Genomic DNA, 13,760 nt, shown 5'->3' with positions numbered 1-13,760 from the left:
CTTCCACCTAAGCGTTGCCAACTAGGATTCACTACAAAAGAACTAGACTTTTAGCGGCAACAACAGTCGCTACAAAAGCCTAGAAAATCATCACTAAAAATTTTTAACATTAAATTCTAATTTTGTGTTTTTTTCTTCATTGTTTTTAAAAAACCAAATATGATATCGATTAAGTAGGAGTTTGAAGACACTATATGTTTTATTTTTATGTCATATGTAAATGTATAAAATGTACAATGATGCATTATATATATATATAGTAGGAGATTTGAATCGAGAAGTAATTTTGATTATTTTTCGTAATAATATTGAATGTTTTTAATATGGATATTGCAAGTTATTTATTTTAGAAAATTAGGTCGCAATCGAAAATTAATTATCATATTTTTTTGTTGAAAAAATAGGTTTTACTAGCAAATGGTTGTTGGAGCCTTAGTCGCCACTAAAAATCACTCATAACCTTTAGTGGCAATATTTTGGGATTTTGTGGCGACTTTGTTGCCACTAAAAGTCAAGTTCTTTTGTAGTGAATCTTAGTTGGCAATGCTTAGGTGGAGGGATTAGTCCCATGTGGCTTGCCACGTCACTAAAAATTTGGGGTGTTAACTCTTGAGGGTATTTGTGGTCTCCAGGGATAACTGCGAGGGTATTTTTGATCCCAAAATGTAATGGAGGGTATAAAACGTCTATTTCGCATAGTTCAAGGGCAATTTTGACCTTTTTCCGTAAAAATAATAAAAAATAGGGAGTTCGCTTTAAAATTGTTTTTCCTCTGTTCACCCTCAAATCGTTTACTCATCCATTGTGCAACTCACCGTAATGCATCAATACTATTGCTTGCTTGTGTGTGTGTTAGCAAATTTTATTTGCAGAGTACAATATAGTTTTCAGAGCAACTGTTTTCCTAGTTAATTTTCTGGCTAAATAATTTTTACCCGCCTAGTCATAACAATTTGTAGTCGTCGGTGTATATTTAGTATATAATAAGTACATAAATTCAAAAGCTCTTGAATCTCACTATAAGTTTTCTCTATTGAAAATAGCTAGTAATACCCGTGTTTATAATTGGGCAAAGCCTAATTGAACTAATACTAGAAAACCTATTATACAAATAGGTAGAATATAATGTTCAAAAAGTTACTACTAGCAAGAATTTGTTTCTCGATCTGATAGTTGAATAGGTGGTTCTTCGTCCTTGTTTGCTTCAATTATATCGACTGACCTCGTTGTTGACAAGAAGCTAGCTAGGTTGATTTGTTGAAGATAGAAGTTTGCCCACATGCATCATATCGATCGGTAATGTCAACCTTGTTTTGTTTCTCAGTGATTCTATCAAAGGGTATGTAAGCATGTGTGTTGTTGACAGGACCAACCGTAAAGCCTGTGTACCCAGCCATTGCTCCATGTACAGCACTTTGAGCAACAAGAGTGCAATACACATTATCAGATGCATTACTTGCAATAGCCCGAATCATGTATGTCGGATCTATATATTAAAGATTGATCATCATCTTCTTTTCTTTAGAAAAATGCTCCTTTATCTTTTTCGATATCCATAAACCAACATCAACTTGCTCATCATCTTGTCCGGCACCTTCAGCTACAACTATAACCATGTGTCCATTCTCTTTCAGCCTTTGTTCTATATACTCAAACACTCCACCACGTCCTTCAAGATAGTAATGAGATTCTGGAATCAAACAACAATCAACATCTCGACGAGCAAGACTAGCATACATCGCTATGAAACCACTATCCCGTCCCATTAACTTCACAACCCCAATTCCATTCTCAAAACTCATAGCTTCAACATGAGCAGCACGTTGGGCTTCCTCAACCGCGGAATCAAAACCAAAAGACTTGTCAATAATTGGTATATCATTATCGATTGTCTTGGGGATTCCAACAACTACAACATTCAGACTACACCATGTAATTTCCTCAAATAACACCGATGCTCCTTTCTGTGTTCCATCTCCTCCAAATATATAAACCTGATTAATTCCCCGATCCTGAATGCTATCTACTATTTTCTAGTAACATGACCTCCTCGATATCATTCACAACCTTAGGTGTCAATAACGCAGGGCACCAGAACGTTGTACCGGTACCGTTCCGGTCCGGTAGTATTCGGGTGGGATACATTGAACCGGTACACGGAACGGAACGGTATCATGATTTAGTACCGGTATACCGGTACCGATTCATCCCGGTTCATTCCGGTTCCGTTCCGGTACCGGTCCGATCCCGGTAAATTATTTTTAATTAAAATAAAAAATAATATTTTTGTCATTATTTACTTTTATTAGCATTTCTTTTTTTGTTTATTTAATTTTTTAAAATTACAAACTTAAGTTATTTAACTTACAAGTTATAAGTATAACTTAATAACTTATAAACTTCAAAAGATTCAAATCTTTAAAACTTATAACATAACTACATAAGCTCAAAAACTTTTAAAAAAAACTTTATTAAACTTAACTTACAAATTTATATACGTAAAAATTAAAAAAAAAATATCTTTAAAATAAACTTAAGTAAAATTATTATAAATTTTAAAACTTAAATACTATAAACTAATATAACTTAGAAAAATAAAAAAAAACATTCATATTTTCGTAATTCAAAATAACTCAAAAATAATAATTATTTTTTGAAATAGCTATATGTGCCGTCCCGTTTATCCCATCCCGTTCCGTCCCGGTTCTATCCCGGTATATAGTGGGACGGGACGGAACTGAGCCTCCATCCCGGTCAAACCGTCCCGTTCCGGTCCCGTACCGGTTCGTTCCGGTCCGGTGCCCAGCCTACCTGTCAATGGAATTGTGTTCTTTGAATAGAAACCTCGATATCTGTATTGAGACCTCCACATGTTACGATACATGAGTTAACATCGTCCAACTTAAAATAAACGTTTTCGCAAGGATCATCTCGACGAAAATGTATCCCTCTTGGACTATTCTTACGGACAATAATATTTTGAGCAACTGTATCATCTTCATCGACAAAATACTGATTGACGATTGAGTATGAGGATTGTTCTTCAATGGATTAGGATATGTAGGAAGACTAGGAATATAATCAGACAAATGAGGAACATCTTCAAGAACATAACCATCGTCACCCATCACGATTTTCTTGTACAAATTATGTACCGCTATACTATCATCCAATGACTCCATAATCCAATTCAATTCAATTTGAAGGAAAATATTTTCTTTATAAACTCAAAAGTTCTCTATAAACTCAAAATTCTCTTAAATCTCACTATAAGAAAATAGGTGATAAAACACCTATTATAATAATACTAATAAACCAAATTAAAGTAGGATTACAAAACCTATTCCAATAGGAAATAAAACAAATAAATTACCAAATATAGTAACAAATACTAAACAAATTAGGATTCGCATTATGGTAAGTTACCTAATATTTTTTTATGCACGGTAAACGACATGTAAGTAAATATTTTCCATGTCGTCACCTCAAGAGTTTTGTTGCAAAAAAATAATAATCTGATCTATCTTGTATCTATATTTGGTATCTTTCTTCGAAGTACAACCAATTTGCTAAGATTCTCTGTGTGCATTTACAATTTTATCATAGGCCTCAATTCTCTATTTCTATCTCCAAATATAGAGAGTTTCTATATTTGTAGAAAATCAACTTCAATCCAATTTTCTATTTTTTACTTCGAAAAAGAATTTTCTTCTCTCAATATTATATTTTTATTTTTGTTTCATAAAGTAAATCATTTTTTTTTTCAAATAATCATATATAATTCATATTCTTTTCAAATGTACTTCTCATATTCCATTTTTAACTATTGCATCAAGCTATCAACTATCCTCATGCTCATTAAAAAATGTAGTTTAATAATGTATCATAATAAAATAAAAATAAATTGTTTGACTTATTTTAAATTTTGTGCATTCTTCATAGTGAAAAATAATTATAATTGTCCTCTGGTTCACTGATTTAATGACGGGCAAATGCAGATTGGCTCAATCTTTCTGTGGATGTTCGTCGTTGATATCATTAGTTTTGGGTCGTTTTAACTTTGATGCTAACGTAGTCATAGCGTGAAAGTCTCTAAAAAGCATGAAATTGAGGATTTTTTTCCAGCATCTACAGTGTCTTGCATTTGTGAAAAAATAGAGAAGAATGTGTAAAATCTACATTCATCCTTTCTTAGCCAAATGACATCTCTCCTTGAATATTTCGCCTTTTTCCTTAAAAATATGTTTTAGTTAATTAATTATTATTTCATTAAATGCATTTTTCAAGTAGTGTGATTTTATTCGTTTCCATCCTTTTAAAATGACAAATTTATCACCTCCCGATATAATAATACCTTGATATCATCGACAAAGTTTTCAAAACACAACATTTCATAAAATATTCTGAAAAATGTGCACAACAGACAGCATCTAAAATGCGACTAAGAAAAGTTTAATGAGAAACCAAACAACCATAACATTTGGTATATATGTCACAAGGACAAGATAACAGAAACAAATTCAAGATTTTCACCAGCAGCAGTAAACCAAAAACTAAATACAAAGTAACATTTGTGCAATCTAGTAACGGAAAGTTCCTTCCTGGCAAATGATCACACATGTGGTTGACGATCTTGAGCAACCTACCAATTTCTCAGCCAATCGAAGTGAATATCGAGAAGCACACTTCATTGAACATATCTTACAAGTTTTCCTCTTTGATATAATTGTGAACTTCTCCAAAACTGTTGCATTCTTTAGTGTAAATTCTGAAAGTTTGAGAAGGTCATCATTATCCCATTCAATATTCCCTTTCAAACACATCTTCGAAGAACTGAAAACCTTAACATTCTTGAGGTAGGGAAAATTGAAGCTTGATAGGAAATGAATATCATGTTCTTTGGCCAAACATCCTAACTCAAACGCACATCGCCTAAGATCCATCTGGAGAGAGAGAGGATATAGTCAAATGAAAAATCACAATTCACAAAAGTTACAAAACAATGATTTCATATAGTACAAGTGTTTGCTACAAGAAATTACATTCTCTACAATTTCCACTAATTGGGAATTGACATTATTATAAGTTGTTTATATTTTAAGTTTTTTTGTAATTTTATTCTTTCATCTTCTTTCTTGGCAATAAACCTAATTATGAGTTTTCGAGTTATTGTCTAATAACATCTTTGATTAGGTTAGTGTCGAGTTGCGATAATGTATTCTTTCTATTTCCTTTAACTAGTCTAGTATAAACTTTGTACTCCTTTTGAAAAAATATTTATTAAGTACTTATTTAACTCGGTTGCACATATTAATTTGGATTTGAAATCTACCTTAGATTACTAGTATTCTTATAAATTTTGGGAAATAATTAAATGAATAAAAAATCTCTATTAATTTGTTAAAATAATTAAATAAAAGGAAAAAAAAAATATTTTTGAACATTAGACTAGTAAAATGGAACAAAATAATTTGAATTTTCTTTTTTCTCTTTTCTTATTTTGATGTTGTTATAGTGATTTGTTCATTTGTCCATTTCTTTAAACGTCAAACACTGTTCGATGTGAGAAAAAAGGGGGGGGNGGGAGATATTAAAATTCCTTAAATGAATTTGCAAATAGAAGAGTAAAAGTTGCAGAAAGATACCAAAGTTGTTGTCATAGTTATGTTGAGTGTCTCCACATGAGGCGTGGCTTTCAACAAGATAGCTGCTCCATAGAAATAAAACTTTGTGATACGCAAATCCAGAGTTAGACATTTGCATTTCAATTCTGGAAGCGATATCTCTTCAAACTGCATCAGTAGTACCTGATGTGGTTATCCCAATGAAACTAGTGAAGGATCGAGAAACCAAGAACAATAAAAAAGGAAGAAAAATTCGATGTAAATGTTATGAAAAATCTGACCATCTAACAATGTAGCTGAATAGTAAATGAAGTATCCGACTTTAGAAAGTTGATAGAAAGATTGCAAAAGGTTAGGATAGTTTTGTATTAACGCTAGTAGTCGTTGTATAATGTGTAGAAGTTCTCAAGTTGTGTTATATTCTAAATGCTATCTCTTTATGATATCTATATACCAAAAGAAAATAAATTCTTTATGACAAAACAAACCTCGGTGTACCAAGTCCCAATCGTTAACTTGGTTGCATTGCTCAACTTTTGAAGATAATCTTGGATGAGTTTCCTTATAACTTGATGTTCATTAGGGCATGTGGCACTAGAAGCACCTTGAGCAATTGATGTGCAACTCATTCGGAAATTTAGCTTAGCACTTACCATAGAGGATACATTTACTAGCCTACATTTGAGATCATACATATCTTCAGAGATCTCCAAATGTTGAATATTCGGGGCAATAATATCCAAAGAGGGATCATCAGAGTCATCATAGTATGACAAATAATCTTCGAACTTAAGCCTCTTTAAATTTGAAGAATTGATTTCCAGATGACGCAATCCATAGAATTTAGAAAATTCAAGGATTTCCAATGCAGGACAACCTGAGAGTATGTTTACAATTATGTCATCATTTAACTTAATGTCATTCAACTTCAAGGTCTTTAAAAACTTCCAATCTATGGAGAATTCTTCTTTAAATGTACAACACGTGAGATACAATGTTATCAAGGTAGAGCACTTGTAGATAGTGTCAGGCAAGTCAATGGATTCATAGTTATATGAATCTGACAGCAATACAACATTTTCAACATTTTTTTTGACAGCAGTAGAAAGCCATCGGGAGATTGGGAACAATAATTCATCATCAACAAATTCGAGTTGTGACTCGTATTTGGACAAGTGAGTGAAATCCAGATGAAATTTTTTAATTTTGGAACAAGTAGAATTATCTAATGCATAATCCACAAAGGATATAAAGTTTTCCCTTTGTGATTTATCTTCACACTGGATAAATAAGTTATCAACCGAAGACCATAGATACTGCCACCTTTTGGAGAGAATAGAAGTTGTGAAGGCATCTTTCGTTGGCAAAAGGGAGAGAATCTGGATAATAAGAGCGTCCGGTAACTTACTGATTCTATCATTTTCAACTCTTTTGCTTCTTCGTTTCTTTGAGAATGGAGGCCACAAATTCATCTTTTGGGTGCAGAAAGGCTAGCTAGGGTTTGAATGATTTTTCCTTTTCTATCCAACACAAGTTTTTCCTTTGGGTTTTGCTGTTGTTTCACAATGAAGACTATATATACAATGAAAAATAATTTATTTTCTTTGTTTAGTTTTTGTTGTAGAATGTACTTAGACATGTCTACATATAATGTATATAGGTAGAGATATTTAGGAATTTTTCTAATTTTGTTTCCTTAAATAGATTTACTTGATTTTCTTTCCTAAAATAGACATGGAGGCCTCTAGACCTGAATGAATAAAGTACCAAAAACTCATAATGATGTGCTAAAACCATGATCGACACGATAAGAACCATCTACATACAAAAGGGGTATCATTTATTCTTCTTTTTAAGAAATAATAGAATTAGAAATTTATTGATGCATCAACTACTCATGACAACAAGATAACTGATATTTCTCAATAAGTACTTAATTTGCATTTAGAAAATGATATCATGCTGTACTAAGTTGTTTAGTGAAACCATGTGAATTCTCAAGAATACATTTTGTTGCATATAACATGTAGCAGTTGCCTCATGTTCGGTAAAATACTCAACCTGACAATATTTTCTAAAATTCTACTTCATATTTTATGATTTTATATGTACTCCCTCCGTCCACTTTTAATTGTCATGTTGCGCTTTTCGAAAGTCAATTTGACTAATTTTCAAAGTTAAATTAGATTTCATCAATTCGATATTTTAAACAAAAATTTTAGATATTCAAAAACTATACGAAAAGTACTATAAATTGCAAATTTTTGCATATCAATATGATGAAAAATACATCGTAAAATGTTAGTCAAAGTTTTTATAGTTTAATTGTAAAAATGAAAATTATGAAAATTAAAAATGGACGGAGGAAGTATCATTTAAGTTCAAATTCATCAATATAGTCGAGATTCAGAGGTAACACAACATTCAAAAATTCATAGGAAATCAAATTTGAAAAGTCTAATAACGGGAAAAACACAGAGAAAAAAATACAATATACACATCCTTCTTAATTAATTAGTTATTTTATAATATACTAAATTAAGTGTAGGGGTAAAATGATATTTCAAATTTTACTTTTGTGGCTTCCCACTTTTAGTATAACCAGTTTCTCGACACGTGCCTTGCTATGTGTCCCATGCAATATTTTATAAATTCGTTAGGACGATTATAATTTAATGAAAACATGTGTGTAATGAGTACTAAAATGCAACAATCTCAAATAAATGCTATGCCAATAATTTTCTTATTAAAACTAAATTAAAGAATACTAATAGAGAGCAAATATATAAAAAAATTAACATACACATTGTTCTTATGATTTTAATCATAACAATATATACATGGAAAAAGAAATACAAAATGGGTACATAATTTTTCGAGTTTTTGTCGACACCATCTCTCTTATCCAATCAAAATTCAAAAGTCTTTTCCATCAAGTCAAACAAAAGCATGAATCAAATAGAAAAATCACTTCATTTAGTAAAGTGATATATATATAAATAAGACTAAGGTAGATATATCATGTACTTTAGATGTTGATGGCTTTCACTACTTTAACCTTAAAATGAAACTGATAATATGTGTGAGTTTTATTAAACAAAAAAGATGAATTTATATAGATTAAAATAGAGGAATACCAAAAGAGATCTTAAAGTTTTAAATTAAACATTTGAAGGTTATGAATATGAAAAGCATGAAGGTTATGGACATTAAGAATGACAATTGAATAGGTAATTAGATATAAGTTATGAAAAATATATTTATTTAAAACAAATAAAGAAGAATTTTTTTAAATAAAAAATGTAGATAAGAAAAAAGATAAGTGCAAATAATATTTAAGTGTAACACCACTAACAGTGGAATTTCAAAAGGTCAAAATATTAAATATATGCAATTAAACCTTCAAAATATGGAAGAGTAAACAATCCGGCTTCCTATGAGCACATGAACTCTCTATTTACTTGTTGTGGTAATTGATTATCACTAATATTTAAATAGTAATTAACTAAATATTTATATTATTTTAATTTAGTGTTGGGGTAAAATGATATTTCAGCTTTCAACTTTTTTTGTTTCCACTTTTAGTAATATATGATATCACTAATATTTAAACATGTAATTAACTAAATATTTATAATATTTTAATTTAGTGTAGGGATAAAATGGTATTTCAACTTTCAACTTTTTTTGTTCCCGCTTTTAATAATATGATGATATGATGATGAAGCTTAGTGCAAAATTTTCAAATTGTCTATCAAAGATTAACAACTTAAAAGTTGTAACTTAAAAATCAACAGAAATATACTTTGAATCCAATAGTACCTGATAGAAGCTCTATTGAAACAAACAAAGAGATCTAATCATACATGAGGCGAGGCTCCCAACATGATAGCTGCTCCATAGAAATAAGACTTTGTGACAAGCAAATCCAGAGTTAGACTTTGCATTTCAATTCTGGAAGCGACATCTCTTCAAACTGCATCTGTGGTACTGATGAGGTAATCCCAATGAAACTAGTGAACGATCGAGAAACCAAGAACAATCAAAAAGGAAGAAAAATCCCATATAGACTGATAATTTTAAGCCAAATCTGACCATCTAACAATGTAGCTGAATAGTAGAAGAAGTACCCGACTTTAGAAAGTTGACTGAAAGATTGCAAAAAGTCAAGAAAGTTTTGTATTAGCACCAGTAGTCTTTGTATGATGTGTAAAAGTTCTCAAAATTGTGTTATATTCTAAAGGGGATGCTATCTCTTTATGTTATCTATATACCAAAGAGAAATAAGGTCTTCGTGAAAAAACAAACCTCAGTGAACCAAGTTCCAATCGTTAACTCGGTTGCATAGCTCAATTTTTGAAGATTATCTTAGATGAGTGTCCTTATAACTTGATGTTCTTCAGGATGACATGTGGCACTAGCACTAAAGGTACCACTAAAAGTAACTCGAGCAATCCAAGCACAACTCATTCGGAATGTAAGCTTAGCAGTACTGACCACAGAGGATACATTACTAGCCTACACCAGAGATCATACATATCTTCAGAGATCTCCAAATGTTGAATATGCGGGGCAAAAATATTCAAAGACAGATCATCAGAGTCATCATCGTACGACAAATAATCTTCAAACTTAAGCCTCTTTAAGTTTGAAGAATTGGTTTCCAAATGATGCAATCCGTAGAATTCAGAAAATTCGAGGATTTCCAAAACAGGACAACCTAAGAGTATGTTTACAATTTCTTCATCAGATAACTTCATGTCTTTCAACTTTAAGGTGTTTAAACACTTCCATCGGGAGATTGAGAGCAATAATTCATCCTCAACAAATTCAAGTTGTGACTCATATTTGGATAGGTGGGTGAAATTATGATGGAATTTTTTAAACTTGGAGAAAGTAGAATGATCTAACGCATAATCGACAAAGGATATAAAGTTTTCCCTTTGTGATTTATCTTCACACTGGATAAAGAAAGTATCAACTCAAGGCCAAATATACTGCCACTGTGAAATTATGAAGTTGATTTTTTGGAACTACAAAAAAATCCTAGATTTTTAGGAAAGTTTCTAGAATAATATAGTGTAGTCACTTGGATACGTATCTTGTAGAAATGTCTAGATATTCTAGAGTAGAAGATAATGTTACTAGATTTTTCTTGTAGATGTTCTAAAGGAATTATATATTTGTAGAGAATTATGGAATAGTCTAGATTTTGTAGTAACTAGAACCATCCATTGGTAAGTATAAATAGGGGATGGTATTGTAGATTTGTAAATAACCTAAGAACAACCCAAATAAAAGAGTTTTCTTCCGTAAACAAGTTCTCCTTTCTAGCTTCCTCTTCTTTAGTTGAATCTTTCGATCTTAGTTAACGATCTTGGGCTAGCAGAAGGTTCCCTGATTTTACTTTTCTTCTGCTATTCTCTACATGGTATCATAACCATAGCCGTAGATGGGCTTGCAGGTGTTATTTCAAGATCAGGTTGGTGGTAGATTCAACTAGTTTGTGTAAATGGATTTTAGCGGTCGTGTTAATGGACTAGGGATGAAGTTGTTGAATCATTCCCATTACAAGGTATGAAAGACATGTATGGAATCATACCTTGTGGGAGGATTTGTGGGATGTTGTTAATGGGAATGACACAAGTCCTCCTGCTGACGGATCATAAAATAACAGTGCATACACGAAGTGAAAGAAGATTAATGTGAATGCGGAGTTCATTCTGAAGAGGACAATCTCCTTCGATTTTTTTGATCATATTATAAGGTGCAAATCAACTCATGAAATATGGAGGACCATCGATCTCTTGTTCAACAAGAATAATGAATCTCGGCTGCATATATTGGATAATGAATTGGCTAGCACCACTTAAGGTAACCTTTCTATCTCTGAGTATATTTTAACGATTAAGAACTTATGTTCTGAGATATGCTTATTGAATCCGAAAGAAGCTATTTCTGAAGCACGAATGAGAAGAATAGTCATTCGTGGGTTGAAACCTGAATATATTCCATTTGTGACGTCAATTCAAGGATGGACTCAACAGCCATACGTGGTGGAATTTGAATTTTTTTTGTCATCACAGGAATTACTAGCCAAGCAATTGGCTAGTGCGTTTGTAAAATATGGAGAAGGAGATGCTCTTGTAGCCGACAAGATAAACTTCAAAGGAAAATCAAGAGATATGTTGCACTCTCGATCCTCAGGTGATTCAAGCTTTCCTGGAAAGAAGAAAGATTCTTCTAACTATTATGGTAAGAAGCCTCTTAGATACAATCAATGTGGCAAAATAGGACACATAAAAAGATATTGTCGAGCCAAGGAGAGTAATATGCCTCAAAAGGTTACCGAAGAAGAAGAAGAAGAGTGGGAGAAATGTTTAGTAACTGAGGCTCGAGCAATAGATGCTATGATTTCCATCAACCTTGAAAAAGACTGGATCTAAGATTCAGAATATAATGCAGTCAATCACGTGGCGAAGCAAAATATTGATGTCATCAGTATGAAGCAAGAAACTATTAAAGATATTCATAGTGGTGATATGGTAGCTTCTATCGAAGAAATCAAGGAAATAAATTCTGAACAAGCAGTGTCTGGAGCTATATATGCCGATGGTGACCTTTATGGAGAAAGATTGAGGAAGATGTATGGGAGGTTGAAGTCTCTGATCAATCGCCAGCCATACCGAGGTCAATCATTGGCTTAGATCAAATACTGGATGCAAATGGAGATGATGAATATCAAATAGATAAGGAAGCTGACCTTAAAGGCCAATCTTAGGCGGAACGACAGACGATATAACTTTCGAAAGCTCTAAAGTTGCTAAACATGTTATTGAAGAATTAGAAAGGGAATCTGGTGATGGATCCTCTTATGGTGCTGAGGCTTCACAGGAAATTGACCATTATCACTAACTTAAATAAGGAGGCTTATATGGACGAAAACTCTTTTTGTTATAAAGTTGCAGGTTCCAAAATCTTGAACCTTGGAGTTCCAAACTTGCCTTTCACAAATGTTTACATGGACTATTCGATAACGGAAAATCTTTATCATTTTAAAAATCAAGAGGGGTCTGAAAGAAACTGCTAAGATTTGCACCAAGACGTGGCTCAAAACTTTGTTTGAGTTCTTCCGCTACAAACTCAGGGTAGTTTTCAAAAAATCACTTTAAGGGGGAGTGTGCAATTATAAATTTGATTTTTTGGAACTACAAAAATCTAGATTTTTAGGAAAGTTCTAGAATAATCTAGTGTAGTCACTTGGTTAAGTATCTTGGGGCAATGGATTATAGGTGACAAATAAGAGTTGAAATGTAAAAAGAGTGACTCAAGTTTTCTCTTATTATATAAGAGGGAGTTTATGATGGGACATTGTAATGTCCAATCATAAACTCCCTATATAATATATAATATAATAAATCATTTTTTCTACTATATAATATATATTTATTCTCTTATTATATAAGGGAGTTTATATAATATATAATAATATAATATAATAAATCATTTACAAATGACTTAAAATATTTCATATTTAAAGGATATATAATAAAATAGGTTCACTCTCAAAATTCTATCCGGGTCACATATATTGGGACAGAAAAAATAACATATATCATTTTAAAATTACCAAAAAAGTATTATAAATAATAATAATTAACAACTTAAAATATCTTAAAGACATTTTAAAAGGGTTAATTTTGTAATTGTAATTTCTACTATATAATAAAAGGGAGTTTATATAATATATATTCTACTATTATATAATATCATAATAAAACCCCTTTTATTATATAGTAGAAATAAATATAATATATATATATAAATATAATATAATATATAATAATATAATATAATAAATCATTTACAAATGACTTAAAATATTTAATATTTAAAAGATATATAATAAAATAGGTTGACTCTCAAAATTCTATCCGGGTCACATATATTGGGACAGAAAAAATAACATATATCATTTTAAAATTACCAAAAAAGTATTATAAATAATAATAATTAACAACTTAAAATATCTTAAAGACATTTTAAAAGGGTTAATTTTGTAATTGTAATTTCTACTATATAATAAAAGGGAGTTTATATAATATATATTCTACTATTATATAATATCATAATAAA

At 31.2% G+C, this 13,760-nt stretch overlaps 1 protein-coding gene and 1 pseudogene across 1 annotated transcript; both read right to left on the bottom strand.

Moving 5' to 3' along the window:
- Window positions 1-1,240: 1,240 nt before the first annotated feature.
- Window positions 1,241-3,182, bottom strand: LOC125855660 (ATP-dependent 6-phosphofructokinase 3-like; annotated as a pseudogene).
- A 1,397-nt stretch (window positions 3,183-4,579) lies between these two features.
- On the bottom strand, window positions 4,580-7,096 carry LOC125855519 (putative F-box/FBD/LRR-repeat protein At1g78760). Its single transcript, XM_049535249.1, has 3 exons — window positions 6,113-7,096; window positions 5,646-5,807; window positions 4,580-4,943 (listed from the first exon to the last, which is right to left on the bottom strand). Exons 1-3 carry the CDS (start codon window positions 7,094-7,096, stop codon window positions 4,581-4,583), a joined length of 1,509 nt encoding a protein of 502 aa, XP_049391206.1. The 3' UTR covers window position 4,580.
- Window positions 7,097-13,760: the final 6,664 nt, after the last annotated feature.

This window comes from Solanum stenotomum, chromosome 2, assembly GCF_019186545.1.
Source record: "Solanum stenotomum isolate F172 chromosome 2, ASM1918654v1, whole genome shotgun sequence".
Taxonomy (NCBI): domain Eukaryota; kingdom Viridiplantae; phylum Streptophyta; class Magnoliopsida; order Solanales; family Solanaceae; genus Solanum; species Solanum stenotomum.
This window is presented reverse-complemented; position numbering and strand designations above follow the sequence as displayed.

What these genes read in the sequence shown, in the direction of transcription:
- LOC125855519 (XM_049535249.1), bottom strand. Translation starts at nt 7,096, where the DNA reads ATGAATTTGTGGCCTCCATTCTCAAAGAAACGAAGAAGCAAAAGAGTT. An exon ending in TTGGGACTTGGTACACCGAG is followed by an intron (nt 5,808 to 6,112) that starts GTTTGTTTTGTC and finishes TAACCACATCAG; the next exon opens with GTACTACTGATGCAGTTTGA. An exon ending in TAACTATGACAACAACTTTG is followed by an intron (nt 4,944 to 5,645) that starts GTATCTTTCTGC and finishes CTCTCTCTCCAG; the next exon opens with ATGGATCTTAGGCGATGTGC.